The 27,057-nt window shown below is 42.1% G+C and overlaps 1 protein-coding gene across 10 annotated transcripts in view; it reads right to left on the bottom strand.

Annotated features, from left to right (window-relative positions):
* The window catches only part of PANK1 (pantothenate kinase 1), a 110,443-nt gene that overhangs the window by 54,351 nt on the left and 29,035 nt on the right, over positions 1-27,057 (bottom strand). For 2 of the 10 annotated variants that reach the window (XM_081555759.1, XM_081555732.1), the window contains exon 4: positions 14,523-14,709. The exons of 3 other annotated variants lie outside the window; for them this stretch is intronic. Coding sequence is in view for 4 of the 7 variants with exons in the window: in XM_081555689.1 (XP_081411815.1) it covers positions 4,193-4,874 (682 nt within the window). In the remaining 3 variants the exon portion in view is untranslated. Of the gene's footprint in view, positions 1-3,302; positions 3,559-4,192; positions 5,175-14,522; positions 14,710-27,057 lie in introns of those variants that run through there. 5 more of the 10 variants (XM_081555689.1, XM_081555748.1, XM_081555698.1 and 2 more) reach the window with 5 other exon arrangements.

The following is a 27,057-nucleotide window of genomic DNA, read 5'->3' as shown; positions in this document are numbered from 1 at the left end:
TTTGAAAAAAGGTAAGTTGGGAGTTTGGGATTGACATATACAGTACTATATTTAAAATGGATAATCAACAAAGACCTATTGTATAGCATTGCTGGTGTTGTTTAGTTGCTAAGTTGTGTCTGACTGTTTTGTGACCCCATGGACTATAGCCCGCCAGGCTCCTCTTTCCATGAAATTTTTTTTTCAGGCAAGAATACTGTAGTGGGTTGCCATTTCCTTCTCCAGGGGATCTTCCTGACCCAGGGACCAAACCTGTGTCTCATGTGTTGGCAGGCAGGTTCTTTATCATTGAGTCACATGGAAGCCCACTGTATAGCATAGGGAACTATATTTGATACTTTGTAGTAATTTATAATGGAAAAGAAAATGAAAAGGAATAGATATATGTATATGTAAAACTGAATTGCTTTGCTGTATACCTGAAACTAATACAACATTGTAAATCAACTATGGTCCAACATAAAATAAAAATTAAAAAAATCTTATCTTAGTGTGATCTAAAATTACCTTCAGCACATGGCACATTTTAAACAGCCATTTTCTCTGAGTGATGGTATTTGTGAGTACTTCTTCTTGCTTTTTTTCCTCCATTTTGTATTATGCAATATTTTTATTGGAAAAAGGGTGTTGGAAGTAACTGTGGGACTAGGAGTGTCATAGATATTCAAATAAAACTTTTTGGCTTTCTTATATTAGCCAACTCCCACGTTTTTTTAAACAAGGAAGTCAATCTGAGGTGTCTCCGTCAGTTCAGTCTGTTGTCCTAAGGGTTAGTGGTGGGCAGTGGTCTGCATGGTGTGATAACAACTGGCGTTTGCCAAATAACTGCTATATGCCAAGCAGGAATTTACATTTATATATACATATATAAAATCTTATCTAATCCTCACATCAACCTGATCACATAGTATGATTAGCTCCATTTTATCAATACTGAAACTGAAGCATAGAGGTTAAATAAGTAGCCCCAGGTCACCCAGATGCAATTTAAACTCAAGCCTTCCAGAGTCTGGATAACTCCACCATTTACAAACATTAAGCTCTTGGCATTTTATTAGGACTATAAAATTAGTTTCAAAATATTTGGGAAATGAGCTGACTTCATAAGGTGCTACTTACGTATGCTTCAAAGAATCAGAACACCAAGGAGCATACAAAAGGACTCTCCCTATAGAGACCTTACCGAGACTCCATTGAAGGGCTTTCGCCTAGTCTGTCCCACGGATGGAAATGGCTACTTTGATGAGGTGGTGATGATGTCACTTGTACCTTTTTCGTCAACATCAATCAAGTATTCATATATCCAAGTTGCAAAGCATATGAAAAAAACTATCATCTATAATAAGACTTCCAACTTAACTGGGGAGGTAAGACCAATAACATGCAGGGAACAATCAGCATGAGGCAAAAATAAAAATTTTTTAAATGATAATAAAATGCTAAGCCATGTGGTAGACTAGATGACTAGTGTACAAGTTATGTAGAAAGAACTGTCAGCTCTTTAGTATCTTAGCACTTTGAAAGTACAAGAAACAACCCTTGAAGATCATTTCGTGGACTCCAGCATTCCAAGAGGAGATCTAACCTAGTTGAGGCCACACAGTTGCTCAGTAGCAGAGACAGGTAAAGTAACCAAGGAAGCTTAATGAAGCAGTTAAGTCTTGGAAAAGCTTTCCAAGGATAAGCACAATGAGTGAAGTGATGGTACTTTTGATGAAAAGAGTGGACAAGATTTCCTGGTTTAACAAAATCAACCTGCCACTACTTTGATTTTTAGATTACAAGATTGTGAATAGTCCTTTGTACTGAGGGATTAGATTTAATTTTTTAAAATATATCAAAAACTACTGAATTGCTTGTTTCACTGCATTCATTGTTTTCAAACATGCAGTATTTCAAAGTGTATTGCACTCTATCCAATATATTACCAAATAGAAACACATCTACCCACATATTCATTCCAGGTGCCTATCTGAGAGAAGTGATACCTGGCTGCCCTAAAGCACTTCTGGTTCAGAGAGAAGCAGGAGTCTGAAGTTGCAGACTGTAAGTAGGAAACAGTTATCTGTCCAACTTTGATGATTTTATCAACAACACACTCAAATTTAATTTAAAGCATGTAAATACTCTTTGTAATAATGGCTTAGTTAAATTTATTAGTCATCAGAAAATAGAGATATACTTAAGTCTAAGCAGATTTGTTTTAGATTACCTAAAAATCAACTGATTGGGCAATTTTTTTCTTTTTTTTTTGTAAAAAGATACTTGAATATTAATACACAAGGTATAAGGATCCTAAATTAAACCTTATTTCAACTAAGAAATTTTGGTAGTGAACACAGCAGATGTGGCTTAGAACATGTAAAATTTATTTCAGAAATGTTTGTTCAAATTTGAGAAAAAAATAGGCTAATGAAACACCAATTTTGATGAATTTTTTTTAAAAGTTGATAAATAAGTATGATCACTAAACTTAAAATACCTATATGGCTTTCATTAAAAAAAAAATGCAAAACCTATTTCAATATCTGACAAAACACACAGGCATAAAGTTATACTTTCTTATATTCTAAATAATGCTTCCAGTGGACTTTCAAGCAAAAGTTAAGGCTCAAGGTTATTTCTCTGCCTTCCTGCAAAGAAAATTGTTAAGAGAGTATATTTTCAATTCCTCAAAAATTATTTCAAGAGGTATGATACACTCAAATATAGACCATTTATGCTAGCAATACTAAATAAAAACTCAAAGCAGTTCTCTTTTGTTGTATTTTAGCTATTTACATTTTAAACTCTAATATAGTTTGTTAAAGTAAATCAGAGAAATAACTGAAATGTGGCTTCAAAAGAAGTAAAACAGGTTAATAAATCATAAATAATCAATACTAATGCATAAATAAAGTCATTTTCTAACAAGGTTCAAAAACGAAAGAAAACAGAAATTCAGGTTTTAGATGTCTTCCTTACAACCCTACCAATCTGCTGTGTGGGTTCAAAGTTCCCCACAAGAAGTTGACTTTGAACCTGAACATTTCAAACTTAAAAAACACAAGTGTCAGAGTTACTGTGTCCCACAGTTGGGTTAAAAAGCCTCCCAAAGTCTCAGAGACTTTAACTGAATGCAGAAAACCTAAGAGTCTAAGATAATAAACAGAAACAGCAAAAAGTTAAGCTGCCAAATATCAAGGTCTTACAGACGAATCTAAAGCATACCTAGCAATTTCCCTGTATGAAACAGAATAAATAACCTTACGCAAATATGCACGTTTGAATGCTATCCCGTTATTAACATGTATTCTACTTACTTTGCTTTTTGCCATTTATAAGCTTCATTAGGGAGACCCAGAAAGAGGTAACAAGTTGAATGGAGTTCGGCTCAGATAAGAAACAGCTGTAAACTTGATCTACAAATTTGCATCTCAGAACGTCCAGCGGGGGAGAGACTCTTGACAAACTAACATATATACCAGCTTTAGATTGTGAAATAACGCATTTCAGCTTTCTGCACTGTATATTACTATTGGAAACCTCAACTCTACCTCCCCATTCTCCGAAAGAAAAAAAAAAATCCACCTCCAATCTTCATTGGTCCACATAGTTCCGGCCCACATGGTATCAGTGGGTGTGTCCCTCCCAACAAGTCCTCTGATTGGCTGCGAGGAAACAGCCTCTAATAGGCTGCGCTTTGGGGGGCTGTCAAACTCCACGCCTCCAGACCCCTGGCTCGCCAATAGACCCAGGGAGCTGGCGGCTCCTCTGCGATTCAAAGGACAGGCTGACTGCCTGAGCGCCAACCCCAGAAAGATGAGCTCTCAGAAGAGAGAAGGACGAGGAGAAGGGCGACGGCAGCTCAGGCTCTCCCCCCACCGCTGCTGGACTCCTACTCCCGGACCCCATCAAATGTTGACACACGTGCATTTTCCCACCGACAAATTAGTAAGGCGGCCTGCGCGTTTGCCTTCTATAGAGCCATTACCCGAGGAGCAGCTCAGAAGCCGAGTCCAATCGGCCCATTCTACAGATGGAAGCAGGAAAGGGATCTGTAGCGCCTGGCGCCCCTGGGGAAAGAATCAGTCCCGTGAACCCCCTCAAAGCCGTCCCCCGACAGCTAGGGCTGGGATGCCCCGGGCGCGCTTAGGTGCCTGTCCCGCCGCTCTCGGGGGTCGCGCCCCGCTCCCCTCCCTGAGAGACTTACGCGGCCTGTTCTTCCTCCCGGAGTCCATCCTCCTCCGCAGCCGGCATTTCTTGGCGGGGGAGTCGTGCTGAGGGGGCGGCGGCTGTGGCTGGAGCTCTGGTTGGAGCGGTAGGCGCGGAGGTGCCGCGTCGCTGCTGCCCGGGGGGCCCCGGCTGCAGAGGCGCGACGGGTGGAACCCGTTGTGCAGCAGCCCGTTCACGGCTGCAGCGCCGACGCCGGCGGGAGTCCCCGGGGCGTGCGGGGCCGAGTGCTCAGGCTGCCCGCCGTGGTCGCCCATGCCAGAGGCTGGTGGGGCGGCGCGCGGGCCCCGGCTCAGGCGGCCTCGCTGGAGGTCATTCTCGGGCGTCTTTATTTCCCCGGATCCTCCTTGCGGCTTCCGATTCAGCAGCCGCAGAGCCGGCGCCGGGGGATGGCGAGCCGGGCGCTCCTCCCCTCCTCCCGCCGGCGTTCCCACCTCCTCCACGCCCTGCTCCCCGCGCGCCGGCCCCCCGGCGCCCGCCTGGAGCATGCCCGCTCCCGGAGCGGAATCGGGGATCCCCGCGCACCCCCAGCCGTGGCCCCCAGAGCCCGCCTTCCCCCGCTGCCCCAGTCGCGCGACTTCAAACGAGGCTTCCTCGCCTCCCAGACCTGTCCCCGCTACTGAGCATGCCCAGTCCTGCCCGCCACCGCCGAGCTTCAACATGGGGACTGAAGTTCTCCGGCTTCGCAAAGAAGAGATGGGCGGGTTGGGCTTTGTATGGCGGAGCAAGCCTAGAAGGGACTGGGCGAGGCCGGCAAGAGAGGAACGAGCAGCTTCGGGAGGAATGCGGGCCGGGGGAGGGGGGAAGACAATAAATATTTGTAGAGGTTTGGGTTTGCTAATCCTGTCCGAACTGAGCTAGATACCTTTGCAAGGTCATTCACGTTGTCCCCTCCTTCCTGAAAGCTTTGTGAGTGTGTGTTTCTCAGGGTTTAGTTAAGTGACCAAACTACTCACAGGCCCGAGGGGAAGGAGGAGAATGATTATTTATAGATAGGTAGGCGGATTTGGAGAGGGAGGGGAGTGTAATTTCTTTGCTGGCACTCACAGACACCATGTGGCCTCGTGGAGTTGTCTTTTACAGGGAGGAACCTAGGAATACAGTGTAAGGACAGTGAAGGACATAGATGTAGGCGGGATTAACCGGTGCTGGAAGAGACCAAGTAAACAGAAGCAGTCCCAAGCTATAATAAGCACTTTCCTCACCCAGAAAGGACGCTGAAGAGACAATGTCACCCTATTTATAGAGTAAGGAGTTGCCTGTGTTTTCAGAAGGGCAGGCAGCATCGCAGGGTAGACAGCACCATAACCCGGGAGTCAGAGCTGGATTCAAACTCCAACTCAGGCACCCAACAAACCCTGAGAAACTCATCGCTCAAGTTAACACACCTGGTGACAGGAAACAGGACTGGGCACGCTCAGTAGGCAGGCCAAATTTGGGTGCTGAGGACCTTCCCAAAGTTGTGCAATCCCTTGAGGCCTCAGCTCTTGACTAGAAACTGTCTTGAGGAATCTATCTGCTACAGTCCTGGTGCACAGTAAATGCCCCAAAGAGCTGGTTATCCTTATTACACTGTTATTATTAGCAGATCACCTTTCATTTCCAACAAGGGGAATAAACCATACTCGCAGTCATGTTTATTGTGTAACTTACTGTGTGTGATGTTCTCCATCATCTGCACTTACTTAATCTACACAGGAGTCAGAGGCCTCAGAGCACTCAGCAGCAGCCAGGGGCCTGCACCTGGATGGGAATTCCTTCCAGCAGAGTCTGAGTTGGAATCAGCTTTAGAACCCATGACCACTGGGGTGCACAGGTCCCTTGACTCCTTTTTTTCAAGTAAAGAAACTGAGCCACAGAGGGATGGCTGAGGTTATTAAGAACAAACCAAAGAATAAACCAGGTGGTTAAATGTTAAAGAATCCACCTGCCAATGCAGCAAACACAGGAGACTCGGGTTCAATTCCTGGGTGGGGAAGATCCGCTGGAGGAGGGCATGGCAATCCACCCCAGTATTCTTGCCTGGAGAACCCCATGGACAGAGGAGCCTGGCGGGCTAGAGTCCTCAGGGTTGCACAGAGTTGGACAAGATTGAGCTCACACGCACATTAAAGAATAAATCTTAATTCTCCTATCTTTGCTTCCCTGACCTTATCATATTTTTTGAAAATATGAAGAAAAAACCTAGGTGACCTGGCCCCTGCCTCGCCTTGAGCTCCTGATTCTCTCTCTACAGAGGAGCCTTTCAGTTCCTCAGGCACATGAACATCCCTTTTCAGCTGCCGTGTTCCCTTGCATGTTCCCAGATGTCTTTGTTTACTAGATTCCAACTCAGTCTTCAGATCTCTACTTCAACCTCTTATATTTAAAGTAGCCTTCCCTTACCCTTAGAACAAGATTAGAGCTCCCTCCTCCTACACTTGACCTTCATGACTCTATCAGTTTGTAACACCACAATGGGGGCACAATAGGACATCACTGAGTTGTTACAGTGATAAAATGAATATATATGTAAAGTGTCCAGCCCATCATAAATGCTATAAAAAAAGTTCAATATTATTTGATTGTGCATCTCCCCCCCACTACACTGTAATCTCCATTAAGGTTCTCTTTCATAACTGTATCCCTAGGAAGCTCTTGGTAATTATTTATGACTGAATAAATGACTTGGGTGATATTTCCCCAGGGTGTCTCCCACTTTCTACTGTAAATTTGCTAAAAACAAAACGCCTGGATTGTTACTCCTAAATATTCAAATATAAAGCTTTCAAATTCCGACATAATTTAAGCTCAGTAGTTTAGGAAGCACTTTAGAGCAGAAATGCAGAGAGTAGATTTAGCAATGCAGTGTATCCAAGGACATATTCTCTCCAGCATGATTCCCAGGCATGGTGAGGAAGGCCTGAGCCAGATGGCTCCGACCCAGGGAGGGCAGGAGCACTGGTACTGGGGACAGAACATTCTCTACCTGCTTCCTTTCTCTCCTCTTTGCTCTGGATGCCATGAATCAGTTATACCTTCCATGTGATAGAGAGGAAGCCAGGTGGCATACCACAGGTTTATGGGGTGCACGGGAGTGTGGGGGGGGGCGTGGGGAGGTTGCGGTTCAGAGGTGTAATTTTGAGGTATGAGCTATCATGTGCTCCAGCAGGGGAATGGAACAAACAATGTTTGGAAGAGAGGGAGGGAGGAAGAACCCACAAGGCACTCTCTCCCTCTGTTCATTCATTTATTTACCAGTCATTTATTATGAGTGCACTATGTTGTAGGCAGTAAAATAAATGCTGAGAGTTAAGTACAAAGTCAAAACAAATGGCTTCATTGCCCTCTAAGGGCTTACAATTCATAGAAAGAGAGAGACAGAGACAGAGAGGTAAGTCAGTGATTCTCCATCATCTGAGTACATAAGAATAACCTAGGGGGTTTTTCCTTTTAAGCTTCTTGTTGAAAATAACATACAGAAATATACACATATCCTAAGGGTAGAGCTCGCTTCCTAAGGCCCACTTGTCTTCATGGTGAATTTTGCAGTGAATTAAACAAAAAGTGTATCACCTATACCATGGAAGGACTCCAGAGAGTGAGCAATGATGGAGCAGAGGAGAAGAGAAGAGGAAGATGGGGCTGCGATGGGTGTTAAAATACACTTCAGGGAGGAAATGACCCTTAAACTAAAGTTTGACCAATGATGGAATTTCATCATGGAAGGTTGAAGGAAATCCATTCAGAACTGAGGGAGTAGAGACCCTGCAGGTGGTATGAAACCATCTGGTATGCTTGGGAACCTGCCAGGAGATCAACAAGGCTGAAAGGCAACCTACCAAGGGAGGAGGTGAGTGATGGCCAAAAAGGTGAGATAGGGTCCAAATCTCAGATGGCTTTCTGCACCATAGGAAACAATTCAGACTTTTCTCCTGAAAGTCATGAGAAATCACTGAAGAGTTTTAGATTGTGGAAAAACTCCTAGATTTGCATTCTGGAAGGATCTCTGGCAGCAGTCTGGAGAATAAAATAGGGGAGGAGGTTCCCAGTTGGAGGGACCAGATAGAAGACTACTGGAAACAACCAGGAAAGAAGTGAGATGGGACTGAGTGAAGGACATGCCATTCAGAATGAAATCACCAAATGGACTCAAAAACTATTTAAAGAATTTATAGGACTTAGTAACCAATTGCAGAACGAGGAAGAGGTAAGGCTAGGATAATTTTTATGTTTCCAGTCTGGGCAACTGGGACTGTGGTAGTTTCAGAATGCAAGGTAAAATATGCAGAAAAGGAGGAGCAAGACCTTCTACTTATATTCTCTCTGGGATTTATATTTCAGAAGGGTGATCCTTTAAAAAAGTAGATATGATCTTGACATTCTTGTACTTACACTGATATGTAAGCCATATCAGTATTTGGCTGTTTCAGTCTAACTCAACACTTACCACTTTCCTTCATTCTTCCCTCTCTCTCTTCCCCTCCCCCCATAAAAAGAGGGAGTTCGGCACTAGTTTTTAACTACTATAAATTAGACTTTTAATTTACTTTTAATTTTTTTTAAGACACAGATTAAAACCTGTCCACCATGCCATCATTACACATGATCACTGTAGAAATTCTAGTTCCTTGCTAAAATGGAAATCAAGTCCAATGTGCCCAAGCTTTCTACCACTTAATAACCACACTGATGACACAGTATGAGCATGGGAAAGGATACTCTTCAAGACATAGTTTAAAAAGATTTACCAGAATTTTAACTGTCAGAATAATATTGACCCAAGATGACTTCTTTCTTTCATTTTTGCCTCTTTTGCTATTGGTATCGGTGCCTTTCTTAGAGATTCGCATGAGGCACTTCAGGAGACTATTTTCAAGTACTGAGCTATTTTCAATGACAGTGCTTTTCATATTGCTTTCTTCAGGGCCCTAGGGAGTAGCACTGCTTCAGGGAGCCAAAGGCCACCAAAAACTGCCCTGTGAATAACAGTGTTATGGAGAGATTCTGAGGACCCCCTTCATCAGAGCCTCCCTCTTCTCCTTTCTTCAGAATTGAGCAACTACTACACAGCAGGTACCATACTAAGTACCAAGGATATACTCTTAAGCAAAAACAAAGTTCCCATCCTTATCCAGATTACAGAATGGACAGGCCTTAAGCACATAATCACCACAACAGCAAAAGTGTAACTATCATTCCGAGAAATGCAAAAATGGAAAGACTCTCAGTACCATGAGGGCACATACCAGGGTGACCTGGACTCATCTTAAACTTTAGTAGATGAAATGACATTTGCTGAATTCTGAATGCTGAATAGAAGTTAACTAAGGTGGGGGTGGAAGTGGAGGAGGTATTCTTAGGCTCTTTTATGTCATAAATATGGTAGGCACTTCAAAAATACTTGCTGATTGAAAAGATGAATTGACCTTGTTCCTCTCAATAAGGCAAATCCAATGTCAGGAAGATTATTCACCAAAATGAACCACTGGAGAGGGTTTAGGCCAATCCCGTTCTCTTTACTGTTTTTTCTATATGGCTTGATGGAGTATTTTAGTTCTTTGTTGTTGGGGTTTTTTTGTTTGTTTGTTTTGTTTTTTCTCTTTTTTTGGTCAATAGAAGTGGAAAAATGTAACATCACCAGCTGCCACTATAGTAATAACTGTGTGTGCAGGAATGAAACACACCCCACACGAACTAACTTTCTGTTAGTCACTAATATTTTTTGAGCACCTACCAATGATGATTTGGTAAAGGGAGATGGGAGTGTGACTGACTAGAAATTTGATAAGCTATAATCAGAGTGACCCCAAGTACTGGGCATAAGTTTAGGAATGTATCTGGCTTTAGCAAATTGACAGTAGGCTTATTATCTAACATTTATTGAGTTCTTACATGCCATACATTGTACTAAGCACACTGTAAGTGTCATCTTTTTTAATTAGCAAGGTAGTCATGTGAGTTGGATACTATTACTAGCTCATATTTTGTATGAGGGAACTAGAGCTTAGGCTAATGGGTCCAAGTTCACACAGCAGAAAATCTAACAGACATCTGAGTCAGGTCTGGGTGACCCTAGAACCTCACATTTTGTAACTCAACCACTATGCCTCCCTCCCAAAAGATGGTGTGCCTGCTGTCACCTGCAGATTTTACACATGGTTGCAAACACCTGATATAGTATTCCACTGCCCACACAACATTGCCTTTTAAACTTATTGAGTCCCTTTACTTCTCACTGAAATGTTTTTGCTGTCCAGTGTCTTAGACTTTTGTTTCCAAAAGATCTTTTTTTTCCCTTTTAAAAAATGTGCCAGCTATCGCCATTTTCTATTTTGTATATCTATTCAACAAACATTTTAAGACGATGTGCAAACCACTGTTCCAGTAACAGTGATGAGCAAGGTAGAAAAGTCCCTCCCATTCTGGAGCACACATTCCTTTGGGGAGGGGGACAAGGAAAGTCAGAAAATAAACAATAAATACAGTCTGTGTTAAGTAACATAAAAATTAAACGAAATGATGTGAAAGAGAATTATTGGAAGAAAGGAACCAGTTTACATGCAGGTAGTTGAGGAAGCCACACTGATACTGGTTTCTGAGGGTTGAGAGACTGAGGTGTGAAGCATTGTAAAGAGAGATTTAGAAGAGCATTCCAGCACATGGAAGAGGAAAGAAAATGAGTGTCTGTATCTATGCGTGTGTGTTTGACTCTTTGGGACCCCATGGACTGTAGCCCGCCAGGCTCCCTCCTCCGTCCATGGAATTTTCCAGGCAAGAATACTGAAGCAGGTTGCCATATCCTACTCTAGGGGATCTTCTGACTCAGGAACGGAACCTGGTCTCTTGTGACTCCTGCGTTGACAGGTGTACTCTTACCACTGTGCTACCTGGGAAGCCCACTTCTATATCTATATCCATATGTGTATGTGTGTGTGTATATACATATGAATATATACACATATATATATATTCATCTCTTCATCACCAAAGTTCCAATATTTGGGGGGATGCTGATGAATAAGGGGTAAGCATTGTCCTTTGAGAATGACAGCAGTGGAAGAAAGAGTCTTTGATTAGGGTCCTAGCATTCAGGACATTCAAATTTGTCTTAGAGTTTTCCTGTTTTCTGTTTTCAGTCCTCTCTGAATCCTGAAGTTTCTTCAGCTGCAAATAATAAAAGCCGCTTTAACTCATTGCCACATAAAATGAATTAGTACAGGGAACTGGGTGAATAAAAATCTCTGAAAGGCTGGAGGAACGGCCTCTAGGCTGAGCTCCCAGCAATGAATCCCACCACAGGATCAGCTTCCTAAGGCAACTGCTGTAAGGGAGCTGCTACTTCTGGTACAACAGTAAACCAAGAAACCAGGGAGTCACTGCACACCTGGGTCCAGGACTGATTGTTTCAGGCTGAATGGAAACTTACAGAATTCATGCCCTATATTCTTTCTCTCCAAATCCATGGTGTCCAGGACAAGACCAGGACCCCTGATGCCATGGCACTGCCCACGAGACAAAACGGCAGAAATTGGGCCTCCTCCTCTGTCTGGACTTCCACATGCTGTCCAGCTGCATCTGCTTGGCAGAGCTAAGCAGTGTTCAGGACCCGGGCTCTAACAGGGCCTGGGAAACCGACATCTTCAATTTCCTCATGTGTAGCAAGTGATACGGCATGTTTAGTTCAGTTGAGTCGCTCAGTCATGGCTGACTTTTTGCAACCCCATAAACTGCAGCACACCAGGCTTCCCTGTCCATCACCAACTCCTGGAGCTTACTCAAACTCATGTCCATTGAGTCAGTGATGCCATCCAACCATCTCATCCTCTGTTGTTCCCTTTTCCTCCTGCCTACTATCTTTCCCAGCATCAGTTCAGTCAGTTAGTTCAGTCGCTCAGTCGTGTCCGACTCTCTGCGACCCCATGAATTGCAGCACGCCAGGCCTCTCTGTCCATCACCAACTCCTGGAGTCTACCCAAACCCATGTTCATCGAGTCGGTGATGCCATCCAACCATCTCATCCTCTGTCGTCCCCTTCTCCTCCCGCCCCCAATCCTACCCAGCATTAGGGTCTTTTCCAATGAGTCAACCCTTCGCATGAGGTGGCCAAAGTATTGGAGTTTCAGCTTCAACATCAGACCTTCCAATGAACACCCAGGATTGATCTCTTTTAGGATGGATTGATTGGATCTCCTTGCAGTCCAAGAAACTCTCAAGAATCTTCTCCAACACCACAGTTCAAAAGCATCAATTCTGCGGCGCTCAGCTTTCTTCACCGTCCAACTCTCACATCCATACGTGACCACTGGAAAAACCATAGCCTTGACTAGACGGACTTTTGTTGGCAAAGTAATGTCTCTGCTTTTAAACATGCTATCTAGGTTGGCCATAACCTTCCTTCCAAGTAGTAAGCGTCTTTTAATTTCATGGCTGCAGTCACCATCAGCAGTGATTCTGGAGCCCAAAAAAGTAAAGTCTGACACTGTTTCCACTGTTTCCCCATCTATTTCCCATGGAGTGATGGGACCAGATGCCATGATCTTAGTTTTCTGAACGTTGAGCTTTAAGCCAACTTTTTCACTCTCCTCCTTCACCTTCATCAAGAGGCTCTTTAGTTCTTCTTCACTTTCTGCCATAAGGGTGGTGTCATCCGCATATCTGAGGTTATTGATATCCCAGCATCAGGGGCTTCCCAATGAGTCAGCTCCTCTCATCAGGTGGCCAAAGTATTGGAGTTTCAGCCTCAGCATCTGTCCTTCCAGTGAGTATTCAGGACTGATCTCCTTTGGGATTGACTGGTTTGATTTCCTTGCAGTTCAAGGGACTCTCAAGAGTCTTCTCCAATACCACAGTTCAAAAGCATCAATTCTTTGGCCCTCAGTTTTCTTTATGGTCCAACTCTAACATCCATACATGACTACTGGAAAAACCATAGCTTTGACTAGATGGACCTTTGTTGGCAAAGTAATGTCTCTGCTTTTTAATATGCTGTCTAGGTTGGTCATAGCTTTTCTTCCAAGGAGCAAGTGTCTATTTCATGGCTGCAGTCACTGTTCACAGTGATTTTGGAGCCCAAGAAAATAAAATCTGTCACTGTTTCCATTGTTTCCCCATCTACTTGCCATGAAGTGATGGGATCAGATGCCATGATCTTAGTTTTTGAATGCTGAGTTTTAACTTTCCTCTTTCCCTTTTTCACTTTCCTCTTTCCCTTTCATCAAGAGGCTCTTTACTTCCTCTTCGCTTTCTGCCATAAGGGTGGTGTCATCTGCATATCTGAGGTTATTGATATTTCTCCGGCAATCTTGATTCCAGTTTGTGCTTCACCCAACCTGGCATTTCCCATGATGTACTCTGCATATAAGTTATATATAACTTATATTTGATGTCAAGGCTGACAATATACAGCCTTGATATACTCTTTTCTCAATTTGGAACCAATCTGTTCTATGTCTGGTTCTGTTGCTTCTTGACCTGCATGCAGATTTCTCAGGAGACAGGTAAGGTGGTCTAGTATTCCCATCTCTTTAAAAATTTTCTGCAGTTTGTTGTGATCCACACAGTCAAAGGCTTTGGCGTAGTCAGTGAAGCAGGAGTAGACATTTTTCTGCAATTCTCTTGTTTTTTCTAGGATCCAACGGATACTGGAAATTGATATCTGGTTCCTTTGCCTTTTCTAAATCCAGCTTGAACATCTGGAAGTTCTCAATTCATGTACTGTTGAAGCCTAGCTTGGAGAATTTTGAGCATTACTTTGCTAGCATGTGAGATGAGTGAGATTCTGTGGTAGTTTGAACATTCTTTGGCATTGCCTTTCTTTGGGATTAGAACGAAAATTGACCTTTTCCAGTCCTGTGGCTACTGCTGAGTTTTCCAAATTTGCTGGCATATTGAGTGTAGCACTTTCACAGCATCATCTTTTAGGATTTGAAATAGCTCAGTTGGAATTTCATCACCTCCAGTAGCTTTGTTGGTAGATTGATGCTTCCTAAGGCCCACTTGGACTTCATGTTCCAGGATGTCTGGCTCTAGGGGAGTGATCACACCATTGTGGTTATCTGGGTCATTAAGATCTTTCTTGTATTGTATATGGCATGTTACAGGGAGCTGAAATGGAGCCGAGTGAGCCCACCTATTTACCTGCAATAACCTCAATTGAGAATCTTGATAATGAAGTACCACTGTTTGCCTCAGACTTTTCTGTTTCCTGCAAACCCCATGGGACAACTGTTTACCCTAGGAGGTTGCCAGGCTTGAAGCTCCCTATAAATCCTTCAAAGGGGCTAAAATTGAAAACAGGACTAAGCAACTAATAATAATAATGATACTACCTTACATGGTTAAGAGTTCCATCTCTGAAGTCACTCAGACATAGGCTTGAATCCCAGCTCCTCCTCTTAGCCAGCTTCCTCTATTATCCAGCACTTTCCAAGAATTCTTTGATGAGGTAAATGCACTATGTCTACTCTTTGGTGGTGGTCGTTGGTCATGCATCATTTCTGAGTACTTGATATGTGGCTAATGTGACAAAAGAACTGGATTTTAAATTGCATTTATGTTTTAATTAATTGACATTTTAAAAGTTAGCTTATTTTAAAAACTACTTTATCGAGCATGGTTGACATATAAAAACTGCATATATTTAATGTATACCACTTGATGAGTTTAGAGATAAGTAGTGTATACCTGTCAACCTATCACAATTTAGCATAAATTTATCCATCACCTCCAAAAGTCTCCTTCTGCCCTTTCCCTCTTATTACATGATGATGATGATAAAAACACTTAATATAACATCTACCTTCTTAGCAAATTGTAAGTATACACTAAAGTATAGCCATATTGTTTCCCATAGTAGCTGTACCATTTAAACTCAAATAGTAATATGTGACCAGTAGCTACTGTATTAGATAGCACTGTATACAATGGGGATAATAGTGGTATCTACCTCATTCATTTATTCAATGAATACTTACACAATATCTTCTATGAGCATCTACAGGTATTGTGCTAGGGAAAACATCCTGAAGCCTACAACCAGTAAGGCAATCACTTGTTAACAAGTGAACAAATAAAATAGCTAGTTTATAGTCAGCGGTATAAAGGAAGTAACAGGGTAGAGCTTTGCAGAATAACAGGGGGTAAGAGGACACAGGATAAAGAAGTTCATCCACATGCTGGCTTCTCCATGACCTAACATATAATATGAACAAAGTGATGACTTAAATCACAATAACTGGAACAGGACCTCTCAAAAGCAAGAAATTTAAAAATATCCCACCTTTGATTGCAACACTCTTTTAAGTTGCTCTGACACTTGAGCTTTTATTTTTATTGAGAATAGAATGTTCTATATCTCTATGTTTGTTTTTTTTTTAACCAGTTTCTCCCATCCAAGTACTAACCAGGCCCGACCCTGCTTAGCTTCCGAGATCAGACGAGATCGGGCGCGTTCAGGGTGGTATGGCCGTAGACTTTAACCAGTTTCTGTGAGCCTTATGCTTATGTGCTCCGATCTGCTGCCTGCCATGCCCCTGCCCTGCCTGGTGAGGCAGGGGGCTGGCTCTGGAAAGCCAACTCTCTTAGGGTCCAGGGTCAGTTGCCTTCCAGCAAGCTTAGTCAGTGGGAGATGCTGGTGAGAATGGCAGAGTCTTCTCTTCCTTCCCTCGCTGTCTAGGGAGGCATCTCCCCAAAGTTGCTGACCCTCTTTTGGGGTCTCCATCACCTACGGACATGCCTGCCTTAACTCTGTCTTCTGCTTGGTGACCATAACTCCTGGGATCCAATTCTATCACTTTCTCCCTGCTTCTTGCCAGCCTAAGGTGGTGATGGCTTCATGCCATTGCTAATGTCTGTGTTGCCTCACTGTCCTCTGATTAGCTTCTCTGCTTCTTCTTCACTCTCTTCTGAACACCCTGCTTGGATGTTAGATGACAGACCATCTATGATGTTGACTCAGGATTGGACCTAGGACCATACCCGAAAACAGTTTTAAGGTTTTAACTACTTCCCATGGTATCCCTTTTTGGCCCACCCCTCAGGCCCATTGAGGTATGATATTCATTATTCCATTATGGGTGGGTATATTTGTGTCAGCAATGCAACCTTCAGAAAATTAAAATTTATTTACCAAATCAGCTGGGCTGCAATCATTTAACAGCTGAAATAATGTATTTAAAAGGTCTGGAATCTCTGAATAAACATTAAATAGTCCACTGGTCATATAACATGTAGCATGTTAAATTAGTATACTGGAAATTTTATTAGCATACTTTATACTAGTTTCTGTGTAAATATATAAATCCAAAACTCAGTGACTTAATGCAATAAAAGTATATTTGCTGTTCTCAAAGAGTTCAATGTTGTCAGCTCGGGGGTGCCTGGTCTGTGTAGTTCATTTGGAAACTAGTGTTGCCCTAGATGTTGACATCAGCTAGCAGATGAGTGACAAAGAAAGTAGAAAGGATGGTGGTGGTGTTTTAGGGACCAAAACTGGAAACAGCATACATCAACTTTGGCCACATCTCATTGGGCAGAACTCAGTCACGTGTTCCCTCTGCACACCCACCCCAGCTGCAGGAGAGCCTGAGAAGTGCAGTTTAACTGAATGCCTAGGAAGAAAAAGAAATGACCATGGAAAAATACATGGTCAATAACTACATTTCATTCTTCCTCCCATTTGTAGAATAAACTCCTCCCCACTCACTTCCTAGAACATTAGCCAAAGCTCTAGACCTGAGTGATGCTCAGCCAGCTCTAGTTGGTTTACATGTTGTTCTTTTTGGTTGAGTACTTTACAAACTAAAAAGAGGAGTCATCTGCCCCCTGCTCCTTTCTCGTCCCCAAATATACACTGGCGAGCAGAGACAAAGAACTTCAGGGTCCCATCTGGAAAAGGAAGAAATGAAAGAAAGCCGACAGTGGTCCAAAGTGGTTGGTCAGGCATTGCGACATTTCCCTGACTAGAAAGCACTGGAAAATGTCTTTTGATTGGACCCTTTTTCTCCTCTATGAGAGGCATTATCTTGTCCATATTTCTCTGTGACCCCTGGTTCCACTCTCCCGGAATTCTCTTCATTGTTCATTATCCTCTGTGGCAATATCTGAAATGGGTGATGGGGAGGAAATTATCTCTGACACTATGCAGATTTTGTAGTCTGCCTCCTTCTCATGGAAACCTGTAAGTCCAAGTCCAAGGCTGGTTGTTGTTTTTGTACCTTTTTCTAAAATTTATTTATTTTTTGGTTGCTTTGGGTCTTCATTGCTACTCACAGGCTTTCTCTAGTTGCAGCAAGCAGAGGCTACTCTTCATCGAAGTGCGGCGGCTTCTCTTGTTACAGAGCAGGATTTCTAGAGCGAGGGCTCAGTAGTTGTGGTTCACAGGCTTACTTGCCCTGCAGCATGTGGAATCTTCCCGGACCAGGGATGGAACCCATGTCCCCTGCATTGGTGGTGGATTCTTATTCCCTGTCCCACCAGGGAAGTCCTGTTTTGTGCCTTGACTCGTCTTTGTCCCAGACTTCTGTTTTCTTTGGAAATATTTCTGCAAAAGCCTAACAGACTTCCCATTGATTTCCTTCTACAGAGTTCCTATGCCACAAACTGCAAACCAAACACTGTCCCAGGCAGTGTTCTCAACATCCTTTGTATCTTTTTCCCCTTATCCTCATGCCTCCCTCATCTTAATGGCAGGATTGAAATGGAAAGCCACACCTGGGAGGTGATCTGTGCCAAGAGGTGGTGGTGACCTAGCAGTTCTTTGCTGCTCACAATTTTCTCACTCCTATTTCCTACCATTTGAGGTCTAGATGTAGTCTACTTCAAGACTTCCAATTTATGTAGTTTTCTATTTTCTTTCACTTCTTCCTGCAAACTGCCCAAATGTGCCAGCCACTTGTGGCCAAAACGCACTAACAGTTTGATTCCTTCCAACTGCTTCTTTTGGAGCTGACAGTTAGGAAGCATATGGCTGGCCTCTCAACTGAGAATTCTTGCCAAGTTTTTGCCATGCACAGCATGGATTGCCACCTTTTCTGCCTCCGGGATCAGTTTTCTTTCTTCCCACAACTGGCATGCTAAGCCAGTGCCCCTTATTTTAGGTTTACTGGATTTTTTATTTTATGAGTTCCCACCTTTGAATTGTGATACTGGAGAAGACTCTTGAGAGCCCCTGGGACTGCAAGGAGATCAAACCAGTCAATCTTGAAGAAAATTAACCCTGAATATTCATTGGAAGGTCTGATGCTGAAGCTTCAATACTCTGGCGACCTGATGGAAAGAGCTGATTCATCAGAAAAGACCCTTACCTGATGTAAAGAGCTGATTCATTGGAAAAGATCCTGATGCTAGGAAAGATTGAAGGCAAAAGGAGTAGAGGGTGGCAGAAGATCAGATGGTTAGACAGCATCACAGACTCAGTGGACATGAGTCTGAGCAAACTTTGAGAGATAGTGAAGGACAGGGAAGCCTGGGGTGCTGCAGTCCATTGGGTCACAGAATCGGTCACAACTTAGTGACTAAACAACAGCAACCCCCACATCAATGTCCCATTTGTGGTTTTTGTTATAGTATTAATGCTAGTTGCATAGAAAGAACCTCCAAGTCGCAGTACCTTAAAGACAACAAACACAGTCAAATTCAAGTTTCACTCCACAGTCCAATGTAGGGGTGAGGGTGAGTGTGGAGAGGGAACTCTGAACTGTGCAGTCAGAGAGGAGGCTCACAGGGGCTCTACCATCTTCAATGCATGACTCCCAAGGGTGCTCTAAGCTTAGGTATCCAGCCAGCAGCTGGGAGAGGACAGAGAGCACAGATGATCACATGGGATGTTTTAGGAGTTGGTTCTGTGAGTGGTGGTGTCTCACTCTGCATACATTTCATTTGTCAGAAATCACCAATATGGCACAAAAACTCAGTAGGTTATATAAGTGAGTTGAATAGGAACCAGGATGAGTTCAGGAAGTGCATATCCTTTCTAAAGTGAACAGCAGCCACTCAACTCCAACTGATTATTGTCATGTGGGAATGCAGGGTTGCCAGATATGATTTTTCTAAAGTAGCCAGAAATCCAGATTTTTATGTGAAGTCTTGTGATGTTGTCTTCCAACAACACAAGAGAAGAATCTACACATGGACATCACCAGATGGTCAATACCAAAATCAGATTGATTATATTCTTTCCAGCCAAAGATGGAGAAGCTCTATACAGTCAGCAAAATCAAGACCGGGAGCTGACCGTGGCTCAGATCATGAATTCCTTATTGCCAAATTCAGACTTAAATTGAAGAAAGTAGGGAAAACCACTAGACCATTCAGGTATGACCTAAATCAAATCCTTACAATTGTATAGTGGAAGTGGGAAATAGATTTAAGGGACTAGATCTGATAGACAGAGTGCCTGATGAACTATGGACGGAGGTTCGTGACATTGTACAGGAGACAGGGATCAAGACCACCCCCATGAGAAAGAAATGCAGAAAAGCAAAATGGCTGTCTGAGGAGGCCTTACAAATAGCTGTGAAAAGAAGAGAAGCAAAAAGCAAAGGAGAAAAGGAAAGATATGCCCATTTGAATGCAGAGTTCCAAAGAATAGCAAGGAGAGATAAGAAAGCCTTCCTAAGCAATCAGTGCAAAGAAATAGAGGAAAACAATAGAATGGGAAAGACTAGAGATCTCAAGAAAATTAGAGATACCAAGGGAATATTTCATGCAAAGATGGGCTCAATAAAGGACAGAAATAGTATGGACCTAACAGAAGCAGAAGATATTAAGAAGAGGTGGCAAGAATACATAGAAGAACTATACAAAAAAGATCTTCATGACCCAGATAATCACGATGGTATGATCACTCACCTAGAGCCAGACATCCTGGAACGCGAAGTCAAGTGGGCCTTAGGAAGCATCACTACGAACAAAGCTAGTGGAGGTGATGGAACTCCAGTTGAGCTATTTCAAATCCTAAAGATGATGCTGTGAAAGTGCTGCACTCGATATGCCAGCAAATTTGGAAAACTCAGCAGTGGCCACAGGACTGAAAAAGGTCAGTTTTCATTCCAATCCCAAAGAAAGGCAATGCTACAGAATGCTCAAACTACTGCACAATTGCACTCATCTCACACGCTAGTAAAGTAATGCTCAAAATTCTCCAAGCCAGGCTCCAATAGTACGTGAACTGTGAACTTCCAGATGTTCAAGCTGGATTTAGAAAAGGCAGAGGAACCAAAGATCAGATTGCCAACATCTGCTGGATTACGAAAAAAGAAAGAGAGTTCCAGAAAAACATCTATTTCCGCTTTATTGACTATGCCAAAGCCTTTGACTGTGTGGATCACCACAAAAGGCAGGTCTTTCTCAAGACCTGCCACTTGAGAAACCTGTATGCAGGTCAGGAAGGAGCAGTTAGATTTGGACATGGAACAACAGACTGTTTCCAAATAGGGAAAGGAGTACGTCAAGGCTATATATTGTCACCCTGCTTATTTAACTTATATGCAGAGTACATCATGAGAAACTCTGGGCTGGATGAAGCACAAGCTGGAATCAGGATTGCCGGGAGAAATACCAATAACCTCAGATATGCAGATGACACCACCCTTATGGCTGAAAGCGAAGAACTAAAGAGCCTCTTGTTGAAAGTGAAAGAGGAGAGTGAAAAAGTTGGCTTAAAGTTCGACATTCAGAAAACTAAGATCATGGCATCCGGTCCCATCACTTCATGGCAAATAGATGGGGAAACAGTGAAAACAGTGAAAACAGTGACAGACTATATTTTTTTGGACTCCAAAATCACTGCAGATGGTGACTGCAGCCATGAAATTAAAAGACACTTACTCCTTGGAAGAAAAGCTATGACCAACCTAAAGAGCATATTAAAAAGCAGAGACATTACTTTGCCAACAAAGTACATAGTCAAGGCTACGGTTTTTCCTGTAGTCATGTATGGATGTGAGATTTGGACTATAAAGAAGGCTGAGCGCCAAAGAATTGATGCTTTTGAACTGTGGTATTGGAGAAGACTCTTGAGAGTCACTTGGACTGCAAGGAGATCCACCCAATCCACCCTAAAGGAAATCAGTCCTGAATATTCATTGGAAGGACTGATGTTGAAGCTGAAACTCCAATACTTTGGCCACCTGATGTGAAGAACTGACTCATTTGAAAAGACCCTGATGCTGTGAAAGATTGAAGGAGGGAGGAGAAGGGGACGACAGAGGATGAGATGGTTGGATGGCATCACCGACTCAATGGACATCAGTTTGAGTAAACTCCGGGAGTTGGTGATGGACAGGGAGGCCTGGCATGCTGCAGTCCATGTGGTCGCAAAGAGTCAGACACGACTGAGCAACTGAACTGAACTGTGATGTTTAAATGTTCATGTGGTAGACATTCCCTGAGATGGTTTCCAATGATCTTCTGACCATAATACTTATGTCCCCGTTTAGTCACTTACACCAAGTATATCATTGTGTCACAGCTGGTCTGAGTGACCCAATAAAATATGAAGGGATTGATGATATGTGACCTACTTCCAAGACAAGGTCATAAGGCATATGAAAGATTATCTTGCTTTCTCTGGAATTACACACCTTGGGGGAGGTCAGCCACTGTGGAATGAGGACACTCAGGCAGTCTGTGAAGAAGCCTACATGGGTTTACTGATATCTCCCATTAAGAGTCGTGCCATCTTGCCCACCATGTGAGTGTGCCACCTTGATCAACCATCTGTCTCCAATCGAGGCTTCAGATCATATAGCTGCAGCCAATATTACATCTGCAACCTCATGGGAGACTGTGAGCTAGAACCACCCAGCAAAGACTCTAAGTTAACAGATTCTTATTTCTGTTTTCCTCATTGTTGTTTTAAGCCACTAATTTTTTGGCATTTTGCTGCTCAGCAACGGATAACTAATAATGGTCATAAGTCATATTTTACATTTTTTAATACTTTTATTTATTTGGCTGTGCTGGGTCTTTGTTGCTACATGGACTTTTCTCTAGTTGTGGTGTGGTGGCTTCCTTGTGTGGCTCCTGGGCTCTAGAGCACAGATTTACTAATTGTGGCGCATGGGCTTAGTTGCTCCCAGCACGTGGGATCTTCCTGGATCAGGAATGGAACCCATGTCTCCTGCATGGCAGGTGGATTCTTTACCACTGAGCTACCAGGGAAGCCCCATTTTTTAAAATTTTTTAAAAATTTAAACACTGTATATTAAAAAATTTCTTCTACTGAATTCAGGTTACCAATTTATAACATCTATAGGGAAAGCAAGAAACAGTGGGCTCCTATTTTGTGATTCTTGCTTGCTTTAAACTGAACTTTCCAAGCATGATAAATCCAAGAGGGGAAATGATTTAATTAACTGCATTACTTTTGCCAGATTCAGTACGACTGAAGCTAAACACGATTCCACTATTTACTGGTTATGAGACCTTGGAAAATTTACTTAACCTCTTTTGACTACAATTTCCTTAATCGGAAGAAAGGAATAACAACAGAAGTACTTCTTGGGGCAGGGGGGAAAATTGTGAAATACTTTGAAATCAGAAAAAATTAGTGGGTGTCCTATCTGTTAACCTATTAAAAGTTTACTCTGCATTTCACTGGCTTTGAGTTATTTTACAACTCTACAATTTGTAGAAAACAGAGTAATGCAAATGTTCTTATACATAGAAATGCAAATTGTGTCCAGGGGAATGCCACTCATTACTGTCCCATGGATAAAGATCAGTTTTACACCAATAAAGTAAGTGCATTTAAGCATTCCTGATGGCTTAATGTATTTGCTCTTTGGATTCTCATTTGGACTGGCTGCAACATCTTAGTTATTATATCATTAATTAAATTAATAAAACCAGAAACACATTTATATTTGTGAGTCATGACTCAACTTAAAATTTATCCTTCAACAGATTTCAGAGTGTTATTATGATGAATAAATTAATTAATGCATGTAAAGCCCTTGGCACCATGACTGGCATAGAACTTATAATGCTAAGGAAGAGGGTAGTGAAGATGCAAAGATGTGAGGTCACCAATTTAGGTGAGACAAAGGTCTGTGGGTCTACCTTCTCTACAGATTCCTTTTTCTTTTTTTAAAATTTACTATTTATTTATTTGGCTGTGCCAAGTCTCTTAGTTGCAGCATGTGGGATTCAACTCCCTGACCAGGGATCGAACCTGGCCCTCCTGCATTGGGAGTGAGAAGTCTTCTCCACTGGACTACCAGCAAAGTCTCTTCCATTCCTGATTTCTAAAAAGAATAATCAGAGAAAACAACTTTGCAAATCAACAAAATGGCAGTCAAAATGCTAACCAACACAGTGATTACACAAGATTTCCAAACACTCATCTCACCTATCCTATCCCAGTGAGAAAGATAATGCAATACCAGCTTTAACAGTTGTTGAGAAGGCTCGTGAAAGTAATATACATGGGGGGACTGTGAATGAGCCAGAAGGGGTGTTAATCTGAAAACAGATTTAGAAAGCACATGTCTGAGACTTCTTTCAACTCTCTGCCTCCTGGTAAGTAACTGAAATGCCTTAAGTGGGCCAGGTATAAGAAATAGCTTTTGTTTCAGATAGAGATCAAATATTTAATAAAGAGAAAACATTTTTTCTTACACTGCCAACTGAAATTTGTCTCCTTCCATCTGCCTCTGCAAAGATTAGGTCACTAGCCACCACGGTTGCTGACCTACACCCCCTGAAAAGAGTTCAGAGAGGAAATCAGGAATGAGGCACTCTGTGCTCTGGGGAAAAACTTGCAGAATAGGCCTTCAGATAGTTAAGATATTTTCAGAAGATTTTATGAGCCCAATTTCTTGCATCTGTTCATATCTAGAAAAGTACTAAAATAATTAATGGAGACATCTGCTCCTCTTGATGAGCACCAACCTTATTGTGACCAGCAGTAACCTTCTGCCAAAATGTGTGCTGGTTGCATATATCACCCCCACCTCCCAAATCACATATATACAGACCTCCCCCTTTACCTCTTCAGAGCAGTTCCTTAGAGCTACCTGAGAGACTGTCTCCCATGTTACAGTCTTCAATTTACCCCCCCAAAAACTTAACTCCACAACTCTCCACTTTGTGCATTTTTGTCAGTCGACACTAGGAAGTAAACAAACCTGATGATAATTGGAAATAAATACTCTGGCTTAGCATCAGAGAAGCAGTATGGAATGGGATGATGGACTGGAAGTGGGGGCCACTCCAGTCAAATGTTGCCAACCAGGAATTCAGGCCTCGGTTTTGTTAAGAGCAGCAAGAATCTCAGTTATTATGGGATATTTCTTAGCTCAAGCAATTAACTAAGCACCCAAATCAGGCAATCAAGACACATCTACCATTTCTTTGTGACCTCTGACTTAGGCCATGATGTTCTGGATGTGCTCTCTAGGTGGCAACTACTTGTTGGTGACACTGATTACAAGTTTCTTATCCTGGTTTGAAGCCTTATTTATTGGCATGAGTAGGAGATGAAGTGCCAGAGAACTGCTGATCATGTTTGCTTATTGGATTGGGGTTGCTGGTCATCAACAAAGAGAAAGAGTAAGTAATATTTGTGGCTCTGCTGTCAGCCACTGGACACTTTGTTTTGCCATCGCACTTTGCTTTCTTCATCATAATATGTAAACGTGGGGAGAAAGGGTTCTAAGTATGTTCATCCTTTCAGGAAGCTTGTGAAAAAGTGAAAGTGTTAGTCACTCAGTAGAGTCCGACTCTTTAAGACTCCATGGACTGTAGTCCATCAGCCTCCTCTGTCCATGAAATTCTCCAGGCAAGAATACTGGAGTGTGTAGCCATTCCCTTCTCCATGGGATCTTCCTGACTCAGGGATTGAACAAACATCTCCTGAATTGCACGCAGATTCTTTACCATCTGAACCACCAGGGTAGTCCAGGAAGCTTGTATTGTAGTAGAAAACAGACAACTTTGGAGTCACGTAGACATAGATTTGAGTACAAGCTGCAGTGCTTAAGAGCTAACTGACCATGGATACTTTGCTTAACACCACTGAGCCTTGGGTTTCCTCACTTATGATAAGAGAATAAAAGCTGCATACAGAACAAGGCTCCTTCAATCTGACTGTTCTGCCATCTTCAGTGTGTGTCTTTCTGCCCCTAGGTTGCAAGGCGGCTGTTGCAAGTACTAGTATTGTTTCTGAGTTCCAGGCAGGAAAATGGAGAGTGAAGGTTATAACGCACATGTCAGCGGTGTCTCTTTTATCAAAATTCAGTAGTTTCCTAGAAGTCACATCTAGCAGACTTTTGTTACTGGTCATATTTGCCACCTCTGGCTGCAAAGGAACTTGGGAAATAAAATTTTTTTTTTAGCTGAGCACATTTCCACTTACTCATAGAGCAGAATTCTCCTGTGAATGGGAGATTGGCTATTGGGTTAAAAAAACAAACAAACAACCCAGTGGTATCTGCCAAAGTGCTCAATAATCCTGGATATTATGTTTATATTAGTTTTTATCTCAGCTAGTATATTTCCTTTGTCATCATATCCAAAGGGCTGGGCATATGGTGTGTGTGTGTATTCAATCTTGCTTCTTGCCCATCTAACTGGTACATCAGAAGTACATTCTTCCCAGTTAAACTTCACAAAAGGCTAAAAATTAAAAAGAAAGAAAAAAGGCACTTCTTCCATAAGTAACTATGCCAAGAAAGTACCTTTGGGTTCTTTTTTCTTCTGCTGAAGATGAACCATTATCATTATGATAATAGCTAAAATTTACTGAGCATTTACGATGTGACAGAGACTGTGCAAAGTTTTTCTATTCATTATAACCATCATGAAAACTCTATAAAGTGGACTCCATCATCCCTACTTTACCAATAACTAATGCTCAGAGCAGTTAGTTGGCTTAAGATCACACAGCTAATACACACTGGAGCCAATATTTGAAGGTGGATCTGTCTGATTGCAAAATTCCTGCTCTCATTTTATAGTATCGATTATACTGGCAGGTTGTGAGATGTTCCTCACCTACATTTGGAAACTCTTTCCAAACTTTATTCTAAAGCCCAAATCTTGGTCTCACCATTTGGCCAATGCCACAATAATAGCTGATGTAGGTAAAATCCATCAATGGATTGTAGAATTAGTGAGGTAAAGTTTGATGAAAAACAGGATAGATGCATATTTAAAAAGTATCTCTACATGAGAAACTCAATTATAAAAATAGTAACTTCATAGTGCAGAAAGCAGGCTCACATCACCGTAACCAAGTAATCAAAGTTAACATCACTAGTAATGAGACAGAGCAATATCATGTGACTCCTGAAATGATGCCCTGAGAAGCGCACAGCATTACTTCTGAAGCGTTCCTGCCAAAAATGCACAAGCTAAATTTAATCATAAGGACATCAGACCCAACTTGAAAGACATTCTACAAAGTAACTGGCTAGTATTCTCCCAAAGTATCAATGTCATGAAAGATAAAAAAAATTGAGGAAGTGTCTTAGCCTGAAGAAGACAGAAAAATATGACAACTAAATGTAATGTTTTATCCCGGATTGGATCCAGGACCAGGAAAAAAAAATCAGTGTGACAATTAGGGAAATTTGAATAATATCTGTATATCAATTAATAGTATGGGAAGAAAATTTTCTATTTTTCATAATTGTATTATCATTATGCATTGTGAACATTTGGAAACTGGGTGAAGGATATATGAGAACTCATTTTTGGTTCTTGGTGACTTTTTCTTGTTTTTTGTAAGTTTGAAATTATTTTAAAATTAGAAATTAAGAAAAACCTGACCTACCCAGTTCACCTGTTAAAGGTGTTTACTTGTCAAAATTATGTCTGAACTGTAAGTACGTCTCCACTAGCTTTCTCATCTGCTCTGTG

The sequence above is a fragment of the Giraffa tippelskirchi genome, chromosome 2 (assembly GCF_054371585.1).
Source record: "Giraffa tippelskirchi isolate mGirTip1 chromosome 2, T2T-mGirTip1v1.2.pri, whole genome shotgun sequence".
NCBI lineage: Eukaryota > Metazoa > Chordata > Mammalia > Artiodactyla > Giraffidae > Giraffa > Giraffa tippelskirchi.
This window is presented reverse-complemented; position numbering and strand designations above follow the sequence as displayed.